At 42.6% G+C, this 17,419-nt stretch overlaps 1 protein-coding gene across 5 annotated transcripts in view; it reads right to left on the bottom strand.

Annotated features, from left to right (window-relative positions):
• TNIK (TRAF2 and NCK interacting kinase) overlaps window positions 1-17,419 on the bottom strand; it is a 303,045-nt gene that overhangs the window by 127,390 nt on the left and 158,236 nt on the right. For all 5 annotated transcript variants that reach the window (XR_006415147.1, XM_044434575.1, XM_044434576.1 and 2 more), the window contains exons 4-5: window positions 14,652-14,777; window positions 4,357-4,467 (exon numbers count right to left, since the gene is read on the bottom strand). Coding sequence is in view for 4 of the 5 variants with exons in the window: in XM_044434575.1 (XP_044290510.1) it covers window positions 4,357-4,467; window positions 14,652-14,777 (237 nt within the window). In the remaining variant the exon portion in view is untranslated. The remainder of the gene's footprint in view (window positions 1-4,356; window positions 4,468-14,651; window positions 14,778-17,419) is intronic.

Below are 17,419 nucleotides of genomic sequence, written 5' to 3'. Positions count from 1 at the left end.
GGCCTTTCTTCCCAGAAAGCAATTTGGGCAAGTCCCCCATCTTCTTAACCACCTTGTTAAATTACTGCAATATGCGGGGGCTTCCTTTATATTTATATTTATTTAGCATAGTTATTTGTATTCCAAGATTCAAGCAACTGACAAGTAAAAAGAATGAAAATACATTAACATCAAAATATAAGAACCTAAGACACCAGGTTCTTTCATACAGGGTGGTTGTGGCACAAGGCCCTTAATGGGAAGCAGTTTGATTGAGCTAGAGTGGTCTCTGAGGTTATCCTATCTTTGCCTGCTTGCCTCTTTTGAAATCGTTCCTGCAGAGCAACTGGAGATAGAAGGCCCTGCTTGGGTAGTGGAGAACAGTCCTTCCAGTGTTTTGCTTGCCAGCCTGCCTACTTTTAAGATGGCTCAGAGACTCCAGACGGTGCAGAATTTTCTGTAGGCTGAGCTAGAGGAATCTTCCCAAACCTGGCACTGTGCAGGTGCAGCACCCATATGTATGATGCACAGAGAACACAACCAAGAACGTGAGTTGCCTGTTGCTTCAAGGTGCTGGTATTTAATGTAAAGTTCTGCATATCCTGTTCTTTCTGAGAAAAATCTTCCCCCAAGTGTTCTTTCCTATTTCTTAAGATCCTGGGAGGATTTCCATAGGAGAGAAGTATCTCTTCTATGCTAGCCCATCCATATTGAGAAACTCCTGCTAAAAGATGTCACCATGATATCTCCCTAAGAGGTTTCTTCCAGCAGCTGAGACCTACCTGGACATTCTTGTCTGCTGTTCAGATTGCCACTGTTAGGTTTGTTTGCGGTTTTAAGCTACTGCTCTCTCTCTTTTAATTAACTGTTCTAGTGCTGCATTTTGTACATCTGTTCTACCCTGTTGGCTTTGTGCTATCAAGAGCTCATGCTGTTGTTTGCTTACTGCTTAGATTTTTACATGCATTTTGAAATTTAAATAGAGCATTATTCTGCTTTTAATTGTTCTGTGTAGCTTTGAATACCTATGGGTAGGCAGGAGAGCTATAAATATTATAAATTAATAATAATAATAAATAAATGGAACCAAGTGAATGAGCCACAAGTGCAGGCTTTTTGGAGGCACTTGGTCCCAAATGCGTAGGAGAGGGCAGAACACAGCTCTGAACCCCTCCCACTACTAACCGCAGACCAAGTGCTCCTGGTTTGTGAACATCAACATAGGCTACAATTTAGATCTGCAGAGTCTTGTGCAGTCAGAAACCTCATCCGGTCCTGAAGGTTTTGTGTGACCTAAATGCATGTAAAGCAAAATTAAGAGGCTCTCTTTATCTGACATTCCTTCTGCACGTGGGACGGGTAACCCGAAGATTTTTTTGCCTTTACCAGCTGCATAATTTTCTTCAGGCCTGCACATCCTGCAACCCACCAAGTTCAGTGCAGCCCAGCAGCAGCTTGATAAACTTCCCAGTCCGGTTGCCTGTACTTGACTACTTTGGACTAAGTTCTACTGTGTTCAATGGGGCTTACTCCCAGGAGGGTGTGCACAGGACAGCAACCTGAAAATGACAAAAATAAGGAACTGACAGATTATAAAACATGCCTGAGACATCACAAGTGGAGTAGGCCTGTTCTAGTATTATTCAGTATATAAAATGGGATTATCATGATTCCAATTCACACGGTGAGCTCTACTTAAGAAAGCTAGGATTTGCCAAGGAGATCCCAGTCTCAGTGGTTAAAATAACACACGTATTGCCTTCTAAAGACATGGACATTTAAGACTCATTTGTTGGGTGTCACATTGCCCGATTGCTAAATACAGCCGGGGCATTACAAGCACTCTGTGGGCTTGTTTCTTCTCCCCTTCTGGATGGGCTTTCTTTGAGGATAACAATGCTTAGCAGCATGTTGCACTGCATTTCCTCAAGCATAATGCAAAAGCAAAATTTGGAAACCTATTTCCGACTATGGCTTCAAGGTATTGCTTCTAGCTAATTATTTTTAGCCAAAATGTTGATGCAAGCAAGAGTTGGCATAGTTGGCTCTGAAACTCAAGGAAAGGAAGAAAGCTCAAGCAAATGCAATGAGAGTGATAGAAGAAAGGAAGAAAGCCCACAGGGTGTTCTCAAACTATGCTTAGGAGTTTGGGCACTGGTAGTTTGCGCTGAGCCATTGGCTAAATGATCCTGCTATAAATCACACTCACTTTTTGCAAACTGTGGAACCACCATACTACAGATGACAGCATATCCAGCAAGCAAACTGACAGAACTGGCTGAGTTTTTGACATCCAAACTATGACGCATTAGCTGAGCAAGTCAGCAGTTAGAACCTGACTCACAGCTCTTGCTTGGCCAGTGTTAGGAAACTCACTTCCTGGTTGTACATGCAAACTCTGGCCTGCAAAACTGTGGCTTCTGAGACAGGAATAAAAAGTCAATATGGGAGTTGATTAGCCGCAGTGTCTCCTGCCATTCATATCAAGTTGCTAAAGTGCTGCAGCCAGGAGTATTTACTGTAAATGAGCAAGTACTTTGTCACCTCAGACAGCAAGTATCATTTGGGGACTCTTTCAGAGCTCGTTTTATTTTCAGGTAACATTTTGCTCCTTCCTTGCCTTCATCTGTACCAGGGACTTAACCCTGCCGGAATCTAAAAGCATTTAGAAGAATGCACTTCTGAAAACCAAGTGGCCACACTGATCACTTACATGCTCAGGCGCATTTAACTGTCTTGCCATTTGTGACTACTAAATACCTGCAAATGTGTCTTTATTACAGCTGGTCCCACATGAGCACTGTGCTTTCAGGATTGAATATTACATGACTGCTGTAATCATCATGATAAACCATTTGCAATTTTGGCCAGGTCGACTCAAATTATATTGTTTTTATAATGTATTTTTATTATTGTGAGCTGCCCCGAGGCTTCGGTGAATGGGGCGGCATAGAAGCCTCCTAAATAATAAATGAATGAATGAATGAATGAATGAATGAATGAATGATCACTGTGTAGATTAGAAGGATAAAAACAGGTTACCTCCGGACAGAGCTGTTGACTTCAAGCCACAGAGCTAAACTTTGAGAAGAGCTAGTGACTAGTTCAGTGACAACTAGTTCAATGACAAAACTATAGAATTACAAAACTATCCCCGGTTGTTTCTCTTGGATCCTATCACTCCCTTTAATCATTCTATTATTACACTATGCTTTTCTGAAAGTGTTAGCCCATCCTCTGGGTGATGCGTATCTGGTTCAAGAAACTGTGCTTGCGTTTGATTTTGGGTTGATGTGCTCTTTAGAGAAGATTCCAGTGCAAGACCAGGCCTGTAAGCCGACACATGATGCACTTCCACAAAGGAAACAGCAGAAGTGCACTTGCAGACTTAAGACCTGACGATCCCACCAGCAGGGTTTTTTTTTACTGCAGTCCTGCATAATAATTTGCTTTCCATGTTGCAAATCAGTAACATATTTAAGCAACCCTGATGCTTAGACTCATCACAATTTGAACTGTAGATGGTAGTAAATCACTGACAAAGAGCACCATTTCTCATTTTCACAAGAGACTTCCAGAGACTTTGGATCATTGTTCGTGTGTGTGTGGGTGCACATGCATGTACCTTGTATGAGTCCTTGACTGATAAAATGCCTCCTCCACCCTACCCTTTCCCATTTCCCTAAGAAAAAATAGAATTAAAATTTACCTTTGCCCCAGTTAATATCAAAGAAGGACTTTTCTTTGCAAGAAGCAGGGTTAAGAGTCACGGAAGAGAACTAACCAACTCTCATTCATTTATTATGCATAATATTTAAGTGACTATGAATCATTCATATCTACAGGCGGCACCTACAGAGTTCTCCTTTTAGGACTATCCAGTAAGCCTTGGGAAACATGTCATAAGTTGTTTCTAGCCTTCAAGATTGAGAAGAAAGACCTGGTGCAGACATAACACTGGCTCTCTGCACTCTGTGGTTTCCAAAGCCAGAGCTGCCATTGGGAATGTTCACTCCTCCTCTTCCTTGTTCCCCTCTCCAGATTTCCACTTCATTCCATGGTGGACCAGGGCCAAGGTTTAGTGTTAAATCTGCACTGAACCTAACCATGCTTGACACCAATGAACATTACAATTGTAACAAAAATCTGACGCTGTTGGGACAGGTGTGATACTTAAGCACAGATAAGCTGAAGAGGAAAAGGTGGGATTTCATTTGCACTAGAAAGAAGCAGAGAGAGGTAGAATACATTCTGAACCCAGGTTCCTGACGTACAAACCACCATTTGGAGGGAGCAGTTCTATGTATGCTCTGTGACTAAGCAAGATATGGTGTGAATGACAGGCAGGGGGCTGGTTGGCCCACTCTGGACACATACCCGTAAAATCTCCCTGCAGATGTAGGCAATCCACTCTTCCTTCAAAGTGTTCCCTTTTGTGTTCTTGATCAGATCCGTGACAGAGCCAGCGCCACAAAACTCCATCACCAGCTGGCAAAGGAAACAAAAGTGCAATTATTATAATTAAACAGAAAGCATCCTCCGGGTTGCAATAACCCAGTGGAACACATTGCAGTTGGCAACGGGCAATGCTGCTAAAAGAGAAAAGTGATCATTAAATAATGGCACGTCTTTCTGCTTTCAAGTTTCCCTCAGCTTGGGAGGTTTGAAAAGCCAGAATTCAAACAGGATACAGAACCATCTTCTTGAGACAAGGGAAAAAGATATAACTTCTACTATAGGACTTTATGGTATGAAACAAACTTTACAAATCCTGTCTCATCCATCCCTGCAATAATTTCAAGAGACAGATGATAAATATTCCCATTTAACATATAAGGAACTGAAGCTAAAAGATTGCAACCCTCCAAGTTCCCCACAGAGTTCATGGCTCACAATCAATTTGAATAGAGCTTCTAAGCTATGGCACCTGGTTCAGATACACCACTATGGGTTGTTAAAGTATATGTATTCCAGCCTTTGTACATTTCTGCAAACTGACCAAAAAATAATATCTCAATGTTTGCTCAAAATACATATGCACTGCTCTGCAAATTTGGAGGCACACAAGGCTGCACTGAAACAACACAACACAACACACAAGGCCATAACAGAACATTCCTAGGTAGCAGATTGTGTGGGCACATCTGAAGGTGTACACTCTTTTTCAGTAACACAAATACTTGTACTTTACAAGTATGGCACTTTTACAATTTAAGGGCCAAATAACTTTTTATTACCTAACCTGAGAATATTAAAGGAAAAAAATGTCATTCCTGGACAAATCGCTTGTATGATTTAGTTAAAAGACTGCCCATCTGGAACACAATACAGACTTAATCTGGTATCACAGTTAAAATACTTTAACAAAGCAACAGGAACACATTCTTTAAGAGCAAGAGAGAACTGACTAATCTTCTTATACACCTGAATGGAGCAATATTTCTGATTTATATTCTTCATCCAACCTGTTTCAAATGCATTGGATATATAACAATAAGCTAGAGTTCTTTAGAGGAAGGATGCTAGGGCGTGCTGCTTGATCATTTCCTTTTGGTCCTACATGGAAGCCATCAACTCTCCATCTCTGGTTTATTTAATGTTACATCTGAACTAGGACCTCTGGCTCGTTTTCTCCTAATAGGCCACAGTGATAACCCAAGGGGGAAAAAAAAACCCTGGCTTTTGATTCTGCCTTGTGAGGAGAGCAGCAAGCCACAGATATGGTTTGGATGTAATCCTAAACAACCCATGAGTGGAACTTTCCTGATTTCCTCAGCATCTCCTGCTGTTGAGAAGAGTCAAGCGGGAGTGACTGAACAGCTTGTGCTGGCACATGACTTGCACGTGCAAACTGGGCCATTACCTAGAGTAGTATGTAGATATCAGCCCATGGCTGCTGCCATGTCACTCCAGCAGGAATGACCTTTTCAGTATGTAAATGAATCAAACAAACAAACAACCCTAAAATTTCAGATCATGGATTGGAGATACAACCCTAGCAGGGGTGCTACTGTTCCAAAGAATCCCCATGGCCCAGTGAGAACTGAGCATGCTTGCTGTCCGTTGAAAGGGTGGTCCTGAACACTGGAAGGAGGAAGAACAGAATAAGGCAAAAGCAGAGAATATGGTGTACTCCAGACGTTCTGGACTATAATTCCCCATTGGACAAATTGGGTATAGAACTCAGGATCTCCTGGCTTGTTGGCTTTATGAAAGTCTCCTAAGGTACAGTGAGAAACACTGAACCATTCAGAGAACCAGCTTCCAAGATGCAAAGCCTCTGACAGTGGGCTCATGCAGACATCAATATATTAAAGAAACTGCCATAGGAATTTGCCTTTTCAAAAGCATAGCTCATCTATTTGACTAAGCCAGTGCAACTTAACCACACTTACAACAACAGCCTCATAAAAACCAAGAAGCTGAAGAACCACTATGCAGGATTCTGTGTACATTGCATTACGCAAGCACTTTTCTTTGGAGAACCCCAGTATGGAAAGAATAAAAACATGGATTAGCCACTGTATGACTGTTTATCTTTCTTTCTTGAGGCCAAAACAGTCAGACAGCATGCCTATTTATGTGCATACCGTTCGTAATTAAAAAGTGATGAAAAATGAAGAACACATTCCATGACACATAGCCACCATGAAATATTAAGGAGCTGGAACCAAACATGATTAACAGCATCCAGTTCATCCATTAATTTGAAGATTCGTGTTCTAGCGCTGCCAGCTCTTTCAGTCCTCAGTGGCCTTATGCCCTTGATTTGTATCTCCACAAGATTAATTTTTTAACAATAAAAGCAGGAGGCAATCAATTCACCTGGTGTATTAAAACTCCCTGAATAAAAATGTGTAATATTGTGAGACAACATCCATAATTATTAATTGACTGAAATAATATTGTGAGTGACTGTAGAATGGAAATATGAACAAACCAGGATTGCATTATTTATTTATAACATTTTAATTTTTTTCCTACATAGAACCAGCTGAAAATATGTAAACACCCCAGAAAATAAAGGAAACCAGTATAATTGTTGAGGGGGTGTAGATCCTCTTCCAACCCAAGAGCTGAATTCAATTTCAGGTAACCTTTCCTGGCCACTTCCAGGGTTGCATGGGACCAAATGCAAAATGGGCAAACCCAAAAATTAGTAGCATAATAGCTCTTTAAGGCAGCCAAGGAGTACTAGGAGTTTGGGCACTTTATATCCTGCCTTTTCACTAATGTGAGGAGCCTAAGCCAGCTTATATAGCTCCATTTTATCCAACCCTGTGAGGTAGGCTAGGTTCAGAGTGAGTGACTGGCCCAAAGTCACCCAGTGAGCTCCTTGGCTGGGTGGGGACTGGCACAAGTTACAGGACATTTTTTCTGTCTAAACACGAAGAGAAAAACTGAAAACCCTAACCTTGAATGCCATTTTTGGTAGACCGATGAAGGCAAATCAAAACTGAATGAGCAAACGAGCGAGCGAGCGAGCAAGCAAGCAAGCAAGGCCTTTTAGAAGAAGTGCAGGGAATCATGCAAAAGCTGGGAAACCTCCTAACACCAAAGGAAGGTGGTATAGCTATATGAGAAACCCTTGAAGGCCAAACTGGAGCTAGTGGGGGCTGGATTTGGCTCCTGGTCTTGAGTCTCTGCCCCTCTGGTACTGCATCACTTCTACCTCTGATGCTTTGAAACGGTTCCAGCCTGTACAGGAGAAGAGCCAGTCCCAACAGATGTTATCACTGACATTGATAGTGGAATATTGATTCAGAAGAGCAGGCATCCCAACAGGACATAACTGCAAACACTTGTTGCTAAACGAAAGGCATTTCCAACTAGCTGTGTTGCGAATGTTTTAAGTGATGAGCTGTCAAGAGCACTAACAAATCTGACAAATGTAATCCCAGCCATATTAAAATACACATTCTCTCTCCCTCTCCCTCTCGCACGCGCGCGCGCGCACACACACACACACACACACAAAATACATTAATGGCTGTGAAGAACAAGCAGCCAGTCTACAGACCATTCATAGGTCTCCCTCCTTAAATGTGCTACTTTTGGAAGACATTTACCCTCCTGTGCACATGACTGAGAGATTAAGAAGTGTTAAATAAACTGTAAGATATGGCAAAGCTGCAGAAATCTGTTTCCTCACATCTCCAGAACTTTGCTGTTCAGGGAAGGAAACCAAAATGGATCCAGGTCTACACCAGACCCCTTGCAGGTCATCACCTCATCTGCATTAGTCTCTTCTCACCGGTGTCTGAGAAGAGAGAAGAGGCCAGAGCTGGAAACTGTACCAGGCAAACAAGACCTTAAACTAAGTCTATGCTCCTTCCAATTTCAGCCTAGGATAATGCCAGAATGCCTGGGCTAGGATCATCTTCATGAAAACCATGCATTCCTTTCAGTGAATCATGGCCCATCCCTGGAGCTCTCCAAGATCCTGCAGATCTTGCAACTTGGTATGTGGCCACCTGCTGGACTGCTATTCCAGGTCACGATTGTTCAATCTCTGGGAGGCTCTCAGTCCAGCTTGAAAAAAACTGCTAATCCTCTTCCAGTCAACTACCTGGAAGGCATCTGTTTACAGTCAGCCTTCAAACTCTTTGGATCTATGAAAACGAAGAATTCAAGATACTTTGGGACCTGTTTCAGTTACTAGTTGCTGCCAGAAACAACCAACCACTTACAGAGCTTCAGTTCTTAGGTGGTGTAGCAATACAATAAATGAAATGACATGAATGAGCTACTGCTCCTGTAATTACGTTACCCTCAAATGAACAGATTGTGTCACAGACTCTCTATCCACCATACAGTTTGAGGGAATCACTGAGAAAGTGTCATCTTGCCTCCCCAGTGGAATGGTGGCAGGAATCCCGAATACCCTCCAAGCAAAAGAATATATCCACATTCTGAGTTCTGCACAGATTTTTTCCGCCTCTCTCAACCCCCCTCCCACCAATTCATTATAAAATTGCCCATCCTTTCCAAATCTAAATTGTGAGGGTTGCCATGGAAGCAATCCATTCTTAGACAGGAAGGCAACTGCCTCTCCTACTCTGGGGAAAGGCTCTGTCACCAGCGTTCTGCCCCCAGCCTTCACCAGCCTGGAGCTCTCCCTACCTGAATGCTGCATAAAACCAGACACGACAAACAGCAGCAGAGCAGAGAGAAAGCCAGCGCCATTGTACATGCATAGCTGCGTCCTTTGGCTAATCACTTCAATACACCCTAGACAGCAAGGACAGATGACAAACATCCAGTGGAGTGGCACCTATATTACCCTGTGGATGTATGCTTTGTGTTAACATGTTGAAATTAAAGATGGGTTCCACAGCTTTCAATAACGTTTCCAAAACTGGCTCTGGAATACCAATGTGAAGGGAACTGATGTTTGTTTTTTCTGCCGGATTCTGTTCAGTGATGCTTAGCCTACATGTACCCAGCAAATAAACATTGGGGGGAAAAGCCCTGGGTAGCTACTGTCAGATTCTCAGTGCTCTGATCCTGTGAAATCCCACAAGGCAGGTCTGAGGAGGGCGATGGAGTGTAACCAAGTGGGTGGAAGATCACCAGAAAATGAACTTCGGTGCTTGAAAATGAACTTCGGAGCCTGACAGATGTTAGGCTCAGGTGAAAATACCTTTCCATCCTTTGTTGGAGGGAGAGGAACTTGATCCATTATTGTAGATCCATTACGACAGAACTGGCATGTGAAAGCTCTTTCAGCCCAAGGGACAAATTCATTTTCAGAAAAGCTCTTCGGACCTGCATTGCAGTGGGACCAAAGTGGCCAAGACCCAAGGCACAAATAATGGGGGTCAAAATGCCAGAAATACCAGGATATTTTAGCTGAGTGCTCTAAATGCCAGTAATTAAGAACATTTTGACCTTTCAGAATGGTGGGAGAACAAGCAAAAACAGGGGCTGTCACTTGATCCCTCGGGAGGGAGGGACTTGATCTGCAGGACTGTGATTCCCACCTCGGCATGTAATAAAACAGCGAGGTGGCTGGTGGAGTGGAAAGCTAGCTTGATATCAAGGGTGGAGGAATTAATCTCTGCAATGCAATGGAAATAAATACATGCCTACTTTATAACACAAGACTTCACGATATTCTGTTTCTTTACACTCTAATCCGCAAGTCTACATCATAGTACTTTCCTGACCTGGTGTCCTCTGGGTGGTGTTTAGACAACACTTCTCCACATGCTGTTCACTGAACTCACTGGCTGGGGTAGATGAGAGCTGAAGTCCAAAACATCTGGAAGGCACCAGCCTAGATGAATGTTATTAATGTTCATTGGGTGCACACAACAGCATCCTATGCCCTTCCCTTTTTTCCTTCCTGCATATGAAACACTACCAGCAACTATTCAAACCCTACAGCTTTCATGCCTTTCCAGAGTTTAATAAACATAAACCCTTGCAGCTTTCCTCTTCTTTGAAGAATATTTTAAGTGTTAATCTCTGCCTCCACTTGGAGGAAGAAGGTGGAAGGTGAGGTGAAGCAGAAATGGAGAGAAGAAATAAAGAGGGCAAAAGAGAAGTGAGACCATACTGGGATCAGAGTGCCCCACATCACTTTGACAACAATGAAAGCCAAATCTGAGCATTTTAAATCAATTTAGGCCTGAAAACACAGCACCTGCTCTGTCCCTCTTGCATCCTGGCAAAGCGACACATCTCTCAGTTCTTTAGAGCAGGGGTCCCCAACCCTTTTGGAACTGTGGGCACATTTGCAAATTTCAAAAATTGCTGTGAGCACTACCAGAAAATGCCCAATCAGTAAATTGCCACTTTGGCAGAAATGTTTGTTTCATATCTATTGGACTCCACAATGTATCTTTAAAAAGGGAATGCCGAATTTAGCTAATTGCAAGCACCGTATCCAGCAAATGCTTGAACATCTGTTTTGGCAATGTCCAGAATCAGCTTCTTTTAAAATTTTGTACTGAAACAGTTTTTAATATTCACTGATATTCATCCTTTTAAGAAATGTTTACCTGCTTCATGTAAATTCACAAATGAAAGAATTGTATCCTCTGGAACCTTGTGATAGCTAAAAGACTGACCCTACAAAATTGAAAGATAAACATTCACTTCCTATAATGCAATGGATTGAAGACCTTACAACGCTTTCAAGATATGAAGGTGGCATATAGACACAAACGTATTTAGATAGGTGGTCTGCTTTTGTTGAAGCCAAGTGTAGCTTCCAAAGCTGCATGCATTTCATACCTTTATCAAAACAAAAATGATACAAAAAGTTTTGGCCACCACTCCTTTGGAAATACTGGAGGGTACTGCATTGGGCATCTTGATTCTTTTGGTCATACATGAAGGCTAAGCCAAATTCAGTCCCAGAAGGAATTCTGTCTACCTGTTGGTAATCTTGCCATATTTTAACTAAAGTGTGGTTTCTAGAAGGCTGCTGCCTGTTTCTCTTTTAAGGAAAAAGTGGGGAAATGCTTTAATGTTGTAAAAAATGAGAATATTCCCACATATCTTTTAGATTTTGCACCTAATGCATAAGCAATCTGCAAGTACACTCTCACTCCATAACTATCAAGACCTCACTGCCAAGCAGTGCCAACTTTATTAAGAAGTTGTTATGGGTGTCAGTTTGCATAGCAACAAATTCCAACCGGGCCTCTAACCAGTTCCCTGAAGCCTGGCAGATCGTACAAACAGGTCATTCAACACTGCTTTCTTTCTATTTAAAAAAATTATATCCCACCTTCAACTGAAATCAGGAGGCTTATATGTAAAAATAATAATGATAAAAATAAATAACCAGGTGGCTTACAAACCATAAGAACCCATGAAGGAGGACATTCATAATCACATATTTAGGGTACCAGGAACAATATGTTGAAAGCATAAGTTTTCGTGCCTCTGGTCAAGTTATTCAAGGTCATGTTATTTTAGAAAGACAGCTGGTGTAGCAGCTAGAGTCCTGGACTGGGATTTGGGAGACCCAAGTTCTAGTCCCTGCTTGGGCATGAAGCTCACTAGGTGGCTTTAGGTCAGTCACTGTTTCTCAGTCTAGCAGGCCTCATATAAAGATAAAAGACAGACAAGGAAGTTTGAGTATGTTACCTTGGGCTCCTGGGAAGGAAGGAAGGAAGGAAGGAAGGAAGGAAGGAAGGAAGGAAGGAAGGAAGGAAATACAACAAACAAAAGCCAAACAAATGTTAGAAATATGAGAGGCAACTGCCTTTTTTTTTTTTTTTAAGTCCTAACTAGGATCAGTTTCTTAAAAAAAGAAAAGAAAAAGTCTACCCTTTAGCCCTTAGTCCTGTATATTGAATGAATGATCAAACAAGTCTTGGGCACACACCAGAAGTCACAAGAGAGAGGAATAAATTACCCAAGGCGGGCAGTTCCACAGCTTTGGTGTGGTCACAGAGAAGGCTCTCTCCTGCACTCCAGCCAATTGTCTCTTTACATCCATTTGAGCATGGTGCTTTTTAAGAGACATTTTCAAAAGAGCACAGCATGAAATCTAAAGATCCTGAATTGCTTTTCAAGGCTCCTTCCCTCCTGCGCCCTCCCCAATTCTCTTTGCACCGCACCTGGGTTGCCAGGAGAACAATTAGACTAGCATTCTGATTTGAGGAAAGCGACTGAGCTGAAGGCATCAATTGGCTTTTCCTGTTATTGAGCAATGTGTGCAGTGGCAGTAAGAAGGTGGATGCCAAGCACGATGGCAACACAATATGTCAGAAATCTTCCTTGCTTCAAAAAGATCTTAATCTGTATTGAAAGAGCGCCGGCTACCCCCTCCCCATATCACCTCCCAGAGCATCGATAAAGAGAATTACTTGGGCGTTATCAGCAAAGAGTTTTATTCCAACCAAGACAACGGGGTGAAATAAACAAACATTTATCTCCAGCACAGGAAGGATGGAATTTTCACAAGTTCTAATTCAATCAGGCATCTAAAATGTAGTGATTTAGTAGAGTGGGTCATAAGACAACATGCAGTTCTCTACAGTGGCTCAGAGAACACTTTCTGAATGTGCAATCTGGCTCTCCGCTGGCTCAGAAGCTAGCAAGACTTCATCCACAGCACTCTGAACTTTCCATTACGGTCACTGCCATCCCCACAGTCTTGATGGCCCAGTGGGAATTCGGTGAGTCTGCAGCCAACAGGGATGGGTGAACATGCACCGCTGGAGCTCCATGACAGGCACGGATTTCTAACAGAATTTCAGCTCGCTTGCCTCGTCGGCATTCCTGCATGCAAGCATGCTGCCCTCATCAGAGAAACATGCATTTTAAAAAGCACACGTTTTCCTCATCCAGTGTCCCACTGCTCCCGGTTCTCGTCACCATAACTGCCAAGGCCAGAGCAAAATTAAGACGAACAAGACGACTACAATCATGAAGTGAATGAGCAGCTCTGGTGGGTCCTCATCCATGAGTCCTTGCCAATGGGTCCCAGCTGGAGCGGGGGCCCTCAGTAGTTGTCTGGCCATCCTACCTCTGACACTGACCTTGAACCTCACGCAGGGTTTGGACTACAAGAAATGGCACTCATTTTGACCCAGTTCTGGCCATCTCACTAAACTTTACAAGAAATGTATAATATTTATTTATTGAAAATGTTTGTCACTCAGCTTCCGATTGATTCATGACCGAGAAACACAGAACTGCTGCCAGTAACAGCAAGCAATTGTACAATTCCCTTTCTGTAATCTCCCACACAGCTTACCCCATGTCCCCAAATCCATATACTGGGCTTTCACCTGCCCTGCTAGCAGCAGGCAACAGTGAGCAGCCTGAATGGCAAAATGCACCACATATTGATTTCAAGACAAAGGCTAAATCCTGCTCCAGCAGGGGTGCCCAGCTTTTTGGAGCCAGTGGGCATTTTCTGAGTTTTCAGAGACTGTTATGGGTGTTCTCATGAAGTGGCTGCTATGGGGATGGGGGGCAGGGGGTGCCTTTTAATAAAAAAGCCTCATTGCAAGCACCCATTTCTCAGAAGACAGACTGGTGAGACTAAAAGAAAAGGAACTTCCCCAAGAGGCTAAGCATAAAGCAGAGGTGGGAGTCTGAGTTCCATACAACAAAACCATTCTGTTGAACCCAAATACAGATGGTGTCTGAGGGTGGAACTTCACTTTGCAGTATGGCAGACTTAATTTTTAAAAAATCTTAAATAAAAGTATATACAGAAAAGACAGGGAACCTTCTGGGAGTTGTGGGTGCACTGGAACCCACATGAGCCAAACTGGAGACCCCAATGATTAGATTAGAGATGAGGGTTTTTTGGACTGCCATTCTGAGGTGTAGCCTGATGTCTTTTAACATTTAATGCCTTTCCCATCAAGCTTCCAAATTTCTAACACAAAGTATATTTACTGAATCCTGACAGAAGGATACTCTATCTGTTGCTGAATTACATCAGAAGATGTACAAGTGTTGTCTTTCTTATAGAGATATACAGATAATTTAGGGCATACGGGCAATTTCACACACACACACACACACACACACACACACACAAACTACAGAAGGCAAAGGAACTATCAGCTCTCCACAGCTTTCCATGAAACAGCAAAGGAAGCTGGCATATGCATGCAGATAAGCTACAACAAACCACAGAGAATGAAACAAAAAACCAACACAAACACTTTGGTAAAAATTAGGACACTGCGTACCCAGAGCTGATCATCCATTCCTGGGGGGTTCTTTTTAATGAAAGCACCATAATAAGTTGCAATATTTCGGTGATGAGAATATTTCTTTAGCATGTTAATTTCTTGCTTAATCTCCTCCTCTTCATCCTGGATAAAAAGAAAAATAATCAGTGTCACCAAATCAACAACTGGCTTATTATTAGACATTTCTTCTTTTTATCATATTTATGATTGATTCTTTTTTAATTTTGCCCCTTTCCTTTGGCCTGCTTCTCTTTTTACTACAGAACAAACATAGACTAACACATATTTTTCATTTTCTTTTTAGTCAACTAGCTCAATAATAACGTTTATAGCCAATGGCTAGATTATACGATGGAGTTAAGCACACCAGATTGCATCCTTCAAGAGAAAAACGACTTTCATTAGAAAAAAGAACCCTTTGAATCAAGACAATGATTTGGTTCACATAATACTTTTTATTCATGGTGGCTTAACTAAGCCATCATGGCTTCTGGTACGTATATATCCACCCAGGGAATTTGGGTTGCTGGCGTGCTTAACAAGCTATCCAGAACCCATGAACTGCTTGCACACTGTGGGTGGTTCCTTAACCATCCCAACAATCTGCAGGTAGGGTGGAGTCATGGAACAGGCCCCATGTAGCACAAACTAGGACAGCGGATATAAGTAGCCATGGCTGAAAATAATTGTGTGGACTGATACAAGACGGTACAAGTCAGTCTTCCCCAGGCTGGTGTCCTCCAGGTGTACTGGGCTGCAACTCCAATAATTCCCAGTCAGCCATACCAAAGGCCAGGATACCAGGGGCTGTATTCCAAAACTTCTGGAGGGGACCAATCTGGGAAAGACTAACTTAAGCATACTATGAGTTGAGCTGTGGCTCTGATGTTCGCACCAAGAGCTGACACGGGGCTACAGGGACTGAATGCTGGATTTGGATGACAGAGATTTCAGCAACAGACTCAGTGAGTTGACTTAGTGTGATGTGTACTTCCATGATTCTTCTCACTTCCTGTTTAGTGGTAGAGCATAGTTTGCCATTCTTTCTAAACTGGGAAAAAGGTGATTTGCACAAACTCAGTTCAAACTGACCTTTGTGGTCTTGCTCTACAGGAGAAATATGATTTATTCCACAACCACATGGATTCTGCTTCCACCCTGAAGGTTTGAACTTCAGATACTAAGCCCTACCCACAAATAAATGAGGATTGACATTTACAAATGTGGCACACTAACTGCCCATGTGCCCACTTGGTCATAGATACAGCATCGGTAAAAAAGGATCACTTGGGATCCTTCTGGTATTAATGCCTAACACACGGCTATTGGGCCATGTGGCCAATAAGCACAGTCCCAATCACCTTCCCACTGATTTGGTTCTCATACTGGGTGGAATGTCTGCATGACTGCTGCCCAGATTTCTTCCTTATGAAAAGATTTAGTGTGTTACTTCTTGAAGGTTAGTATGGCTACTTCTTTAATATTAACCTTTTTCTGGCATATTTTTCTGCTTTGCTCCATATGCCTCTGATATCTTTGTTTCTTCCACTTTCTGTAACCCTTAGTGGTGTCTCCCAATTTCTTCCACCTTTTATAAACTTTCTCTCCCCCCCCCCCCAATTCTTCTTTTTCAACCTTTCTTTTCATTCTATTTTACAGATTATTTGTATGTTGCTTTAAAAATATATATATAGTTCTGCATTTAGCTTCAGCAACTAATTCCACAGCACTGAAAACTGCAGCAAAGGTAGAGCTGGTGTTGGTACTGACACCAAACTGGTTCTACCATGAACAGGAAAACCTGTTGTCTTTCTTTCTCTTGTTTTAACTGCCTCTTCCTTCCCCCTCTGCCCTAATACCCATCTGGTTGATACCAGTTTCACTTTGTTTTATAGACCAGAAAATGGGGAGATACCCTAGTGCCCTTCTAAAATGCACACACAAGCTTTTCTGAAAAGAACTGAGTAGTCTGACCAGTTGTCCCATAATGTGTACAGAGAAGCACAATTTTTCTTATGAAACATTACATGGAGGGATAGCACACTAGTCATCTTTGAAAGATAATTCACAGAAGGGTCAGGAAATGAAAAAGGAGCTTAAGAAAAATGTCACGGACAAAAATGGAAAGGACTGAAAAAATACAGCTTCAACGCCCTCCTCCCCCATCTTTACTTACTGCCTATAAGAATCTGACTGGGAGGAGAACTGAAGGAGCACACGAGCGCATTGCTGCCCTCATCAGCAAGTGATGACGCTCTGCTGAACCGGCGCTGTTGCAAGGCGCCTGGGTGGCGTCACGTAATATGCAATTTCTCTCTGACATGTCAAACCTTTGGTGTTCCTTCACATACAAGAATCATCATCGAATGTCACAGCACAGAATAGGCATAAGCAAATGCATCAACAGCATTCTAACGGCTGGGAGCTGTGGACCCTTTTCCACCTACATGTGCATAGGATTGTGCCCTGAAGGAGCATCCCACCAGGGCATCCAGCATCCTTGGGCAACTGCCAGGGTCCCAACCGAGACTTGACTTGTGCCTTTTCATTTTGTTCCCGACTAGCACTCCAAGCAGCCTATGGTAGCCAAGTCTAAGTACCGGCTATATTTCCCATCATGCCTCTGATTTCATATCTCTCTGGGGTATTGTGAGAAATAAGCTGGCAGTGGGTGGGGGGCATTCATGTGAGGGAAAGAGGAGGCAGAAGAAGAGGAGGACCAACTACGGGATGACTCGATTCCATAAAGGAAGCTACATCACCTG

The sequence above is a fragment of the Varanus komodoensis genome, unplaced genomic scaffold (assembly GCF_004798865.1).
Source record: "Varanus komodoensis strain SLA01 unplaced genomic scaffold, ASM479886v1 scaffold28, whole genome shotgun sequence".
In the NCBI taxonomy this organism is placed as follows: Eukaryota; Metazoa; Chordata; class Lepidosauria; order Squamata; family Varanidae; genus Varanus; species Varanus komodoensis.
Note: the sequence above shows the minus strand (reverse complement) of the source record. Positions and strands in the feature narration are given on the sequence as shown.